This window comes from Chlorocebus sabaeus, chromosome 11 (genome assembly GCF_047675955.1).
Source record: "Chlorocebus sabaeus isolate Y175 chromosome 11, mChlSab1.0.hap1, whole genome shotgun sequence".
Classification (NCBI taxonomy): domain Eukaryota; kingdom Metazoa; phylum Chordata; class Mammalia; order Primates; family Cercopithecidae; genus Chlorocebus; species Chlorocebus sabaeus.
In genome coordinates, this window is record NC_132914.1 from 27542078 (window position 1) to 27554857 (window position 12780).

At 39.1% G+C, this 12780-nt stretch overlaps 1 protein-coding gene across 3 annotated transcripts in view; it reads right to left on the reverse strand.

Moving 5' to 3' along the window:
- ITPR2 (inositol 1,4,5-trisphosphate receptor type 2) overlaps nucleotides 1-12780 on the reverse strand; it is a 485309-nt gene that overhangs the window by 430147 nt on the left and 42382 nt on the right. For 2 of the 3 annotated variants that reach the window (XM_007967992.3, XM_073020570.1), the window contains exon 2: nucleotides 11371-11441. In XM_007967992.3, coding sequence (XP_007966183.2) covers nucleotides 11371-11441 — 71 coding nt within the window. Of the gene's footprint in view, nucleotides 1-6865; nucleotides 6957-11370; nucleotides 11442-12780 lie in introns of those variants that run through there. The other variant, XM_007967993.3, reaches the window with a different exon arrangement.

The following is a 12780-nucleotide window of genomic DNA, read 5'->3' on the forward strand; positions in this document are numbered from 1 at the left end:
TGTTAAAATTCTCACAGAAAAAAAAAAGATATTTATTCAGCACTCATTAAGAATTTAGACACGCAACTCACTTCATATACACCACGGGAAGGGAGATTTTTACACATGAGCCTGCAGCTCAGGAAAATTAACCCTAGGACACAGGATGGGTAAGTGAGGGAACTGGAGAGCTGTTCCTATCCCACTACACCACATGCACCACGATTGTTCCTTTTCTGCCCATCAGTTCCTATTCTGAAGGGAGAGAATTGAATCTCACAATTAAAGCCACAAATCACTCAAAATTCACACATTGTTCATAACTCAGAGACACAATTAATTGTGTGAGTGCTGCCTTAAACAGTGGTTCATGAGACTTCCAAAACAGTCTTACTATCACTCAGAACCACAGCAACTTCCCTCTTCCCAATACGGAGACTAAAGTATTTTAAAGCATAAGCACTTTTACAATCCTGACTAGCTTTGACAGGAGAGGCAAAGAGGCAAAGCAATGTGTTCTCATTTCATCCTTTGGCCCTTCTCCGAAACCTCATGGAGGAGAATAAACTTATTATCCAATTTCCACTGCCACTTAAGAGTTTAATAATATGGCATTAGCAGTAAGGGTTATAAACAGGATGACTCACCACAAACACACAGGATAAACATAGCAACAACATTCAACTGGAGAGTTTTCATGATTTTTTTTTTCTTTTAGTATAAAGCATGTAACTACTGACTTGGAAATCCACTGCAATTTTCTGAACTTCTTTGAGTAGCGGCAAATTACAAACTACTAAAAACATCTTCACTTAATACATGGAGAAGTTTTTGTCTTCTGTTATTTACACTAAAGATTTGTTAGAATCCAAACTGACACCTGTGAACTTAAATCTAAACGTGTAGAATTTAAGACTATAACAAACTAATAGGTCTACACCTTGCTTTAACATAAAACAACTAGTCAAACAACTATGTTACATGCTGGATAGTGGTAAGACACTGAAAAAGCATCTGGAGACAGAACTGAAACTATATTGCCTTTAAAAATTATAGTTCTTAGCCTGGGTGTGGTGGCTCATGCCTCTAATTCCAGCACTTTGGAAGGCTGAGGTGAAGGGATCATTTGAGGCCAGGAGTTCGAAACCAGTCTGGTCAACATAGTGAAACCTTGTTTATAGAAAAATTAATTAATTAATTAATTCTTTTCTAGAACTTTATTCATTAATTCAACAAAAATTAAGTCAGCACCAACAATATGCTAAACACTGTGCTTGATCTTGGTGACTGAGCAGAGCACAAGGCTAACACAGTCCTGACCCTCATACAGTTTACAGTCTAATCACAGGTCTTTCAGTTAAAGAAACAGATAAAATTCTGATGATCCACAAGAATGTGAACATGCGTCCTCAGACCCAAGTTCACCAACAAGTGTAGTAGACAATTTCCAACATGCGAACAGCTTCCCATCTCAACTTCCTAGATCTCTCTTTTTCTCTGCATGAGAGTCTCCCTGCCACATGGAGAAACAGTATGAACAGTGCAGAAGCGTATTATGGAACGAAATGACAACACCCTCTGGTGCAAACCAAAACCTTTGATGGATGGAAGTTGGCCCCAGCCTTCCTGTCTTTGGGTAGGAGGTTCTAAGGCATGTTCTGCATGGATTCCCAGAGGCCCCGCGGGACTGAACTTCAGTTGCTTCCACCAGGATTGAGCTTCACTAATGCACACCGTCTTGCCTTTCCTTTCTTTCACCCCATTCTCCCCCAAGTCCTCATCTGTGCTTCCTGGGATCACCTCCCAAATAGATTACCTCTACCAAGTCTTCCAGGGTCTGATCCACAGGTACCCCAACTTATACTATCCAATCTATTTCTCCTCAGATATATTCAATAACACCAGAATAACATGAAATGAGATTATCACAATATGTACCTTTTATTAACTTTACAAATTTCAAGATGTCATGAGGTTGGAAATTAGAATAAATAATTTGAATGAGAGTTAAGATTAAAAAAAAAGAATAAAACCCAAGTTTATTAGGCTAAAACAAACCTAGAACAATGAACCAATGCAACAAGGTGAAAAGTAACAGGTTCTCCACTTGATTCCAAAGAACCAATCACACAGCACAGGAGGAACGAAACAGAATCCAGAGATGCAAATGAAAAAGCATCAGGAGTCTGGGTTGACTAAAAGCAGAGGAGAGTCAGGGACTCTGGCCCAAGATTCTTGGGCCAAGATTCTTGGGCTGTGTGATGGTTAATATTAAGTGTCAACTTGACTGGATTGAAGGATGCAAAGTATTGATCTTGGGTATGTCTGTGAGGGTGTTGCCAAAGGAGATTAACATTTGAGTCAGTGGGCTGGGAAAAGCAGATCCACCCTTAATCTGGGCGGGCACCATCTAATCAGCTGCCAGCACGGCCAGAATATAAAGCAGGTAGAAAAACCTGAAAAGGCTAAACTGGATTAGCATCCCAGCCTACATCTTTCTCCTATGCTGGATGCTTCTTCAGCTTTGGGACTTGGACTGGCTTCCTTGCTCCTCAGCTTGCTGAGGGCCTATTGCGGGACCCTGTGATCGTGAGTCAATACTACTTAATAAACTCCCCTCTACATATATATACATATGAGATATGAGTGAGAGTAATTTATAAAATTCCAGTATATATATATATATATCCTATTAGTTCTGTCCCGCTACAGAACCCTGACTAATACAGATTTTGGTACCAGGAGTGATTCTAGAGGAACAGAATATTAAGGATGGAGTTCTTTCATTGGTTTGGGGGTTTCTGGAGCTGGCTGCTTAACATGATTAGACCCAAAAATGCTAAGGATTCTACTTCTAATAGTATGGAGAACACTGATAGTCCTTAGCATGAACTGTTTAGAGAATTATGCAAAATAAATGCATTTGACACTCCTGACTCACCACTCATGAGAAGCAAGGAGTTTAGTGACTCTATACATAATACCTTTGATCATAGGTAGAGAACCAAGGAACCTAATGAAGTTGGTTGGTTGCTCCTAAGTTCACCAGACAAAGTGATGAAAGAAAATAAGGAACTCAGGGATTCTAACTCCTGGCTTCAGAAGCAGCTACTGAGCCTCAAATCTGCTAAGATTGCCCTGAGTAAGAGTCTTATCTCCTGTAGAGAAAGAGCTGAAACTGTAGAAAAATAGACACAAGCTCTTATCATGCAAGTGGCTGACCTGCAACAAAAAGTGCATGCACAGCCTTGCCAGGTATCTACTGCTAAAGTGAGGGCATTGACTGGAAAAGAACGGGACCCTGCAACTAGGAATGGGGATGTGTGGGAGGACCCTGATGAAGCTGGGGACACTGAGCTTTTAAACTCTGATGAACCATGTTTGCCAGAAGAAACATCTTCCCCATCCCCAGTAGTGGCAACATCCCTTCCCCAACTCATGTTGCCACCAACCTTTCCATCTTTGTCTGAGTTGATAAACCCTGCACTGCCTGAAGCAACAGTGAAGGCTCCCCTGAGGCAGTTGCCAGGCAAGATAATGTAGATTCTCCTCAGGAGCCATCCTTAACACCCCTGTTTGCTTCTAGACCTATAACTAGACTAAAGTCCTAGCAGGCCCCTAGAGGTGAGGTTCAGAGTGAGACCCATGAGGAGGTGCACTACACTCGAAAAGAATTGCTTGAGTTTTCTAATTTATATTAGCAGAAATCTGGAGAAAATACATGGGAATAGATATTAAGGGTATGGAATAATGGTGGAAGGAACACAGAGTTGGATCAGGCTGAATTTATTGATTTGAGCCCACTAAGTAGGGACTCTGCATTTAATGTTGCAGCTCAGGGCAGAGGTTTGTCCTCACTTAAATAGACACTTACTCCAGATATGGGTTTGCCTATCCTGCTGCTGCCAAGACTACCATCTGTGGACTCACGGAAGGCCTTATCTACCATCATGGTATTCCAGCAGCATTGCCACTGACCAAGGCACTCACTTTACAGCTAAAGAAGTGCAACGGTGGGCTCATGCTCGTGGAATTTACTGGTCTTACTATGTTCCCCATCATCTTGAAGCAGCTGGGTTGACAGAACAGTGGAATGGCCTTTTGAAGTCATAATTACAATGCCAACTAGGTGACAATACTTTGCAGGGTTGGGGCAAAGTTCTCCAGAAAGCTCTATATGTTCCGAATCAACCTCCAATATATGGTACTATTTCTCTCATAGCCAGGATTCACGGGTCCAGGAATCAAGTGGTGGAAATGGAAGAGGCACCACTCAATACCACCCATAGTGATCCACTAACAAAATTTTTGCTTTCTGTTCACTCGAATATTATGTTCTGCTGGCCTAGAGGTCTTAGTTCCAGAGGAAGGAACACTGCCACCAGGACACACAGCAACAATTCCATTAAACTGGAAGTTAAGATTGCCACCTGGACACTCTGGGTTCCTCTTACCTTTAAGTCAACAGGCTAAGAAGGGAGTTACAGTGTTAGCTGGGGTGACTGACCAAGGCTATCAAGATGAAATCAGTCTACTACTCCACAATAGAAGTAAGGAAGAGTATGCAGGAAATACAGGAGATCCCTTGGGGCATCTGTTAGTATTACCATGCCCTGTGATTAAAGTCAATGAGAAACTATGACAGCCCAATTCAGGCAGGATTACAAATGGCCCAGACCCTTCAGGAATGAAGGTTTGGGTCACTTCACCAGGGAAAAACCACGACCTGCTGAGGTGCTTGCTGAAGGCAAAAGGAATACAGAATGGGTTGTAGAAGAAGGTAGTCATTAGTACCAGTTATGACCACATGATTAGTTGCAAAAATTAGGACTGTAATTGCCATGATTATTTCCTCCTCCTTTTGCTAAAAACATATTTTTAGCATGTACATATGTGTATAAACTTGTACTAAGAAAATATCTTCATTTTATTCTCTTTTTCGTTTATTATGTGGCATAAGATTTATTGACTTTACATCAGCATTTAAGTATTGTTAACTTTATGTAATAGTATTTGGGTCGGGGATTGGTGCATTTCCAGTTGTACAAAGGATAGTTGTATCATATTAGGCATAATTATGACCTTATTACTGTCTTTATTTGAAGATTATGTATGATCTCAGGAGATGTTTATGGGTTCAAGTTGACAAGGGGTGGACTTGTGATGGTTAATACTGAGTGTCAACTTGATTGGATTAAAGTGATCAACTTGATTACAAAGTATTGATCCTGGGTGTGTCTGTGAGGGTGCTGCCAAAGGAGATTAACATCTGAGTCAGTGGGCTAGGAAAGGCAGACCCACCCTTAATCTGGGTGGGCACCATCTAATCAGCTGCCAGCATGATCAGAATATAAAGCGGCAGAAAATTGTGAAAAGGCTAGACTGGCTGAGCCTCCCAGCCTACATCTTTCTCCTGTGCTGGATGCTTCCTGCCCTCAAAGTTCTTCAGCTTTGGGACTCGGACGGCCTATTGTGGGACCTTGTGATCACGTGAGTTAATACTACTTAAATGTATATATATACACACACACACACACACACATATATATATACACACACAGAGAGAGAGAGAGAGAGAGAGATCCTATTAGTTCTTAACAGGTTCTTAATAAATTCATATATATAACATAAACTCTCCTTTATATCCTATTATCCTATTATACAGAACTATATCCTATTAGTTCTGCCCCTATTAGAGAACCCTGACTAAAGAGGCTGCAAATGTGGCATCCAAAAATGTGAGGAGTTCTCATTAGACAAAACTCAAATGCACTATGTTCAGTTCTTTCTACATGGCTCAGAATTAAATTGACAAACAGGAGCCTAACCATAAAACAAACAAAATAGTATAATGAAGACAGAAAAATCCCTAAAGAATTTGTAGCTGGCAACAGTTAAAAGAACTAAAAAAAAAAAAAAAAAAAAAAGTAAGACTAGAAGAAAAAGAGGCACAGGAATATGGTCATTCTAAATAAATACTTAAAGGGCTATTGTGTGGAAAAAGGATTAGATTCAATCCATCTGGCTTTATAGGACTAACAGGTAGAATTTATAGGTGGGACTAATTCAATAGATAGTATGGCACAGTGGTTAAAAACAAACAGTTCTAGAGTCATAGAACTTGGTTTAAGCCCCAGTCCTACCACTAAGGAGCTCAGCAACTTTAAGTTGGTTGCATAACTTCTTTTTACTTACTTTCTCCACTGCAAAATTAGGATAGCAATAATTTCTTCTTCATGTGATGACTAAATAATAATGCACGGGAAGCCTCAAGTACAGTGTAGCATGTATTACATATTCAATAAATCTTCGTTGATTTCAAATCTGAAATAGTTTCAGTCTTTGACAATAACAACTGAAAGTATTCTAACACCAAACCTGAAGAAATTCAATATAGCAATTGTTAAGCTGATGGAGCAAATATTCATCATGGGCTGAGCGTGGGGAATCACTGTGTTAGACAAGCTTGACATGTTCGACTCCATATAAAGTCAAAGCAACTGCCTAGCAAGAACACACTTTCGTTTATGCATGTGAGTGTGCAACCTCCATGAGCAGAGGCAAAATGTTAGGTCCAGCCTTCAAAAGCGCTTCCCTGAATTATTTGAAGAAAAGGAACTGAGTTAAAGCAGAGATTTTGCCCGTTTTCCCCCAAGTCCCTAATTTTTACTACCTGCTTTAGTGTTCATTGCACAGCAAAGAAATTCTCTATATTAGTTCCAATTCCTGAAGCATTCTGACTTATTACTTCAAAATGACTGATTGTTGTTTGCTACAAGTGGCCCCAAGGTAGGCATGGTACATTATTAAATAGGCAAGTGACAGATGATCGGAGAATCTCAGAACTGGAAACTTCAAGACCAAATGGCCCAACACTGGGAAATACCTAATCAACCAGGAGAAGGGGCTGTCTTCTCTTCCCTCCATCCTCCAGGAAATGGTCCCTGGGTTCTCCAGTACTTCCATCTTTGATCACCCTGATGGTAAGAGAAGGACATAAACCTCTCTTTAAGTTGATTTAAATTGACTTCTCCTAAAAGAAATGGCACATACATAAATACGCAGACTTTTAGAAAAATAATACTAAGAAGAGTTTTCTAGAGAAGGGGGAGAAGGGTGGAAAGGAACAGGAAAAAGCAAAAGAATATAAAATCAAAAATTAAAATAACTGCCTTTATTAAAGGGAAGAGGATTAAAGTGTACATCGAAAAATAAGACCTGTGATGAACTCTGTTGGTATTATATGCCCTCTGGTATGATGCAGAGAGAAGAGCGCATAACCACTGTGGTAGTCTCAAAATTTTAACTCCAGTCCAACCATGACAAAAGCATCAGACAGACACACAAGGCACATTCTATAAAATACCTAGCTAGTACTCTTCAAAAGTATCAAGATCATGAAAAACCAGGGAAGACTAAGACCGGGTCACAGAATAGAGCAGACTAAGGAGACACAATGATTAAATGCAACACAGGATCATGGATGGGATCAGGAACAGGAAAAGGACTTTAGTGGAAAAGCTGGTGAAATACGACTAAAGTCTGGAAATGCAGTCAGTAGTAATGTACAAATGGTAAATTCTTAGTTTAGATTAATGTCCCCAGTGAGATGCAAATAACAGGGGAAACAGTGTGGAAGAGAATTCTCTGTACGTTTTCACAACTCTTCGGTACAGCTACATATATTCCAATGTTTACGGTTTCTCTTAAAAATGGAGAATAGTTGATCATTAAAGAAATTTTACTCACATAAGAAAAAGCTACTATGTTTCTGTTAATATCAATCTATTGTATGGTTTCTACAGAAAAATGGCTGTCCACCAGGTTTGAAATAACCCTTTAGAAATTGTTTATTTGGTAAAACTTAGTTTCCTCTGTTCACAAGTGAGGTAATGCGACACAGTCAAAAGAACATTTCACTGTGGAACTTGGTTGCCACAGTCAAAAAAATTGGAGTTGTACTAGATTTACTTTTAATTACCTACTGGCTCTAAAATGTTATGATTCGCTTGAACAAATTATAGCATGAGTATGAAAAACAAAAATCTTTTAAAATTAATTTGAGAATATCATGTGTCTGGCTGAGGCAAGAGGAACTGAGGTACCGCTGAACTGTTGATATGCTATTGTTTCTTCACGTTATCTAAAAAGTAACAATAAGGGAGGGTGCTCAGGAAACTTGGCAGGGGAGTCTGGAAATGCTGGGATGGTGATTCTGGGAGGCAAATCTATGAAACAGCAATAGCTTTTAAAGCCAAAAAAAAAAAAAAATGGGGGAAATATATTCATGCAGAGAATGGCCTAAGGCAAGAGCCGTAAAGACAAGCTATGCAAAAGGATGAGGCATTTGGTCAGGCACTGTCTGCTCTTTACTGTTAAGAAGTCCAGTGCAGAGGCAAGCCCAGTTCAGGGAATTCTTTGAGAATCCAGCTGCATAAACAATGCATCACGGAAGAAAGGCTGGGGCTTTAAGATAAAAGAGAACCCTGAGTTCCCAATAGGAAAGAGCCCTCCTTTTCCAATGATGAGTGTAGTAAGATAAATGGTTTAATCTAAAACTGGAGGTAGAAAATGAGAGTAAACCAGCAAGGATAATGACCTCAATGACTGGATTACAGGAAAAGCCAGCCTTTCACCAGAAGGATGGAGTGTCTGAAAAAGTGATTCATGCTCTGAACCAGTGCCCAGTGAACAATATGAGACCAAGTATCTGCATATAATTACCTAGTGGGTACAGAGCTGTTATCCCAGGTTCCCTTAAACACTCTAAAATAATCTTTGCAAATTTAAAACAATTCACTTCACTGTGGATTGAAAGAGGAAAAGAAGAAAGGCACCCATGAAGCGTAAATGTTTGTCTTTGAAAGATTAATTCTCCCTGACCAACAGAGGAGCAAGGCTGCCCAGGCTCATGCCTGTGAAATGTGGGCACCCCTGGAAACCAAGTTTTATCACATGATCCCAGAAAAAGTTTGGGTGTCTCATCCAAAAGCACCTAATGGCTATTTTGAGGGATACAGACTATGGGCAGAGCACTATGCCTGGAAAACACAAAAAGAAGTAAATAAAATCCTGCTCTTGGAGAGGCAATAATGTAAGGGTTGAGTCAAATATGCTTAATAGAAATGCATTATGCTTTTCTATCATAAGGTAACTATCCTTTATTTATTTATTTATTTATTTATTTATTTATTTTTGAGATGGAGTTTCGCTTTTGTTGCCCAGGCTGGAGTGCAGTGGCGTGATCTCGGCTCACTGCAACCCCTGCCTCCTAGGTTCAAGTGATTCTCCTGCCTCAGCCTCCTGAGTAGCTGGGATTACAGGCAGGAGCCACCACGCCCAGCTAATTTTGCATTTTTAGTAGAGACAGGGTTTTTCCATGTTGGTCAGGCTGGTCTCGAACTCCCGACCTCAGGCGATCCACCCGCCTCGGCCTCCCAAAGTGCTGAGATTACAGGTGTGAGCCATCGTGCCCGGCCCATTTGTATAATGACTTAAAATGCTTTTATATTTATTCTCTGGAAATATTTCAAGGCTCACAAAACCTTGTGTGGTAGTCATTGTTCTTGTTATTAACCACTTCTACTCCCATTAGCCAATGACAGAGGTCCTCTGAGGCTCAAAGCAGGCAAGTGACCTACTTAAGATGACACAGCCAGCAAGCAGTACAGTCAAAACCTGAACCTCATGCTTTTTCCTGCTACAAATACAGATTTGTTGTCCCAGTTTGCTTTTAGAATTTTTCTTTGTCTTTAATACCCTATAGTTCACCAAAGAGTGTCTAGCGGTAGATGTGGTTGTATTTACCATCACTGCTCTGAACTCAATGTGCCTCTTCCACCTGGGGAAGAGTGTTTTTCCTCAGTTTAGCAAGTTCTCACCCACATTCCTTCACATATGGCCTCTATCCCAATCTCCCTAGTCTTTCCTTCTAGAATTCAGTTAGATACTGTGGGAACTTCTCAGCCTGTCCTCCAAGCTTTTCATGACTCATCCAAATTTTCCTTCTTTGTATCTCTCTGTGCGACATTCTGGGTAGTTTCCTCAGATCTCTCCTCCAGAGTCCTAATTCTCTCCTCATCTTTACACAATGTGCTAGCTCATTCTTTTCCGAATCTACCTTTATTCACACTATCTGTCCTTCCATTAGGGTTTCTCTACCCTCTTATCTTTTGGGTCATTTCACACACACTTCCTGCATTGTCTCTGGCAGGTTGTTCCTACATGTTACCCTCAAGGTAACTTCATTCTAAGTCCATCCTCAGTGGAAACTGTTTACTGCAGGAAGACCTCACTTGCCCAGGGTTAGGAGAGTATCCCTACTGAGTGGTTTTGCAGATGTTTCCAATGGGCAGTTTGTCTTCCACATCCTGTCTAATGCAAATTTCTCTACTTGGGGAGAAATCTGGATAAAGTGACCAATTTAACTCAAAGGACATTTTTTGTGCACGTCAGTTTCTCTGCAAGGATCTCAGTCTAGAGAAAATGAAATAAATAAAATATTCCCATAAGAGATAGTGTAAATAAAATGCCTATCCCAGAGAGTAAAACATGGTAAACATTAACCCAATGCTAATTGTCTCCCTTTTCCATTGCAGTAAGCAGCAACCTTCACTTGGGCTGGTGGCTCTGAGAATCCCTCCGTCTCTCTCCAGTTTTTAATCCTTTATTAAGGCCGTTTTTCACCATTATGAGAATGAATGGTTATACATTGTTCAAAATAAATGCTGTTTTAAAATTATTTTTATTATTATAAGTATGTATCAATTATGAAATTGATTTGGGCAAGCTTTCAATGACTAGTTTTAGTTTTCTGTGATTATAGATTCCATTAATCCTCCTTTTGTAAGAGTTGAGTTATAATCAATCTCTTACTAGGATCAATTTCTCATTTGAGGAAATTATCAAGCTATTTCTAAAATTATACTTAGGGGTTCTAAGACAATTGTCAGTTATTACACACCATCAAAACTGCTATTTTAAAAAGTAAGCTAACACATCATTGCTACACTCCTGGAGAGTTTACAAAGATAAATTAAAAAGCTAACAATGAAACACTATAACATTTATAATTGTCAGAGAAGTATATAAATAAATACTGTTCAGCTGCATTTACTGGCTTGACAAGTAGCCTTTCACAGTTAATTACCAAGATTTCCTTTTAACAGATAGACCATTGTCTGGCAAAACAAAAATTAAAACTATTCTTTCATTGCAAATCCCTCAATATGTAAAAGAAAAACAATGGAAAAATTGTTGAAAGAATTTTCAGTGAACATATTTATATCTGAAAGTTTCACATTGAATAAAGTTTTAACATTACTTACTTTGAGACACAAAAATAATCCTCCCTCTTAGCTCATACAATAAAAAAAAATACATATTTCTTACCTCTGAACTTCTTGGGAGGGTTGGCAAGGTCCCCAGCCTCTGGGTGCACCACACATCTGTCATCCACTAGCCTAGAAGGAAAAGCATGTTTACATTGTTAACATCCTTGTCATATTCATAAACTGTAGACTGCACATGGATATTGCATAAATATTTACCAAAAGTTTTAATACCTTTCTTCACTAAGTAATTTTTTTAACAATCATGGGTCTGTAAAAAGATTTGGTTGTAGAGATATTAATTAAAGCCTGGTTTATGAAATTGAAACACAGGAAACATTGTTAAGTAGTTGGAAACTAGTTAGATAACTCATGACATGGAACACTGTAGAGCTGTTTAAAACTACATTAAACAAAATGCACTGGCCTGCAAAATGTTTACAGTATGTTGTGAATGTAGTGGTAACCAATCAATAAGATACATGTATGCTTAAACACGCACACACGCACTTCTACACATACATATGTAAGAAATGGAACACAGCAAAATATTAAGAGTGGTCAGATTACCCACAGTTTTTATTTTCCTGTCTATTTTTTTTTTTTTCCTGCATGTATGTGTGTTTTACAGGGAATGTGTAAGCTTATGAGATCAGGCTTCTGGAGTGCCCATAGAGTAGTTGGTTATGCCTTCCTGGCCTGCATTCAATCTCTGGCTTGGCCACTTCCTAGCTAGGTGACTTCAGGCCTCCTTCTTTATACCTAAACAATAAGGATAAAAATATCTACCTCACTGCATTGTTAGAAAGATTAAATGACTTAGTATTTTTAAAGTACCTAGTACGACTTCTGGCAGTTTCCATTCAATGGACAAATAAAATCAAGAACCTTGTGTCTTCACATATTCTCTGCTTCTAGAAGAGTGTCCGACACACTACAAGTGCTCAACAAATATAAGTCAAATGAATAAACTGCCTTTGTAGCCACAACAACATGTTTAATCTCTATTAAAATATTTACGAGAAGACAATTTGTAGGACAATTTCAAGACAGAGAAGCTGAATCTCTGAACTGAGAGCCAGGAGACATGAATCTCTTGCTCAAAGAGAAAGATCTGTTAATACGAGACTCACTAACGTTCATTTCTCCATCGGTTAACGTGATGCGAATACCCAGGTTTTTCTCCAGAATATTGTGAGAATGCATGTTAATTAATTACATGTATATGAATTCATTGAAAGGGAGATGTCCAAATTGCAATCTGGTGGTTTAAAAAAAAAAAGAAGAAGAAGAAGAAGTATTAACCAGACTCACTAGCATGCATCAACTCCACCACAGGAGTTGAACTAGGATGACTGACTTAATCAAAATGAAACTTTTGGTTCCTAGTTTATCTAGTTACTGGAAGCAGACACTTCCTAAATCAACAGATTTTTCTGTGGGATTCAATTTCCATAAAACAAAATGCTGA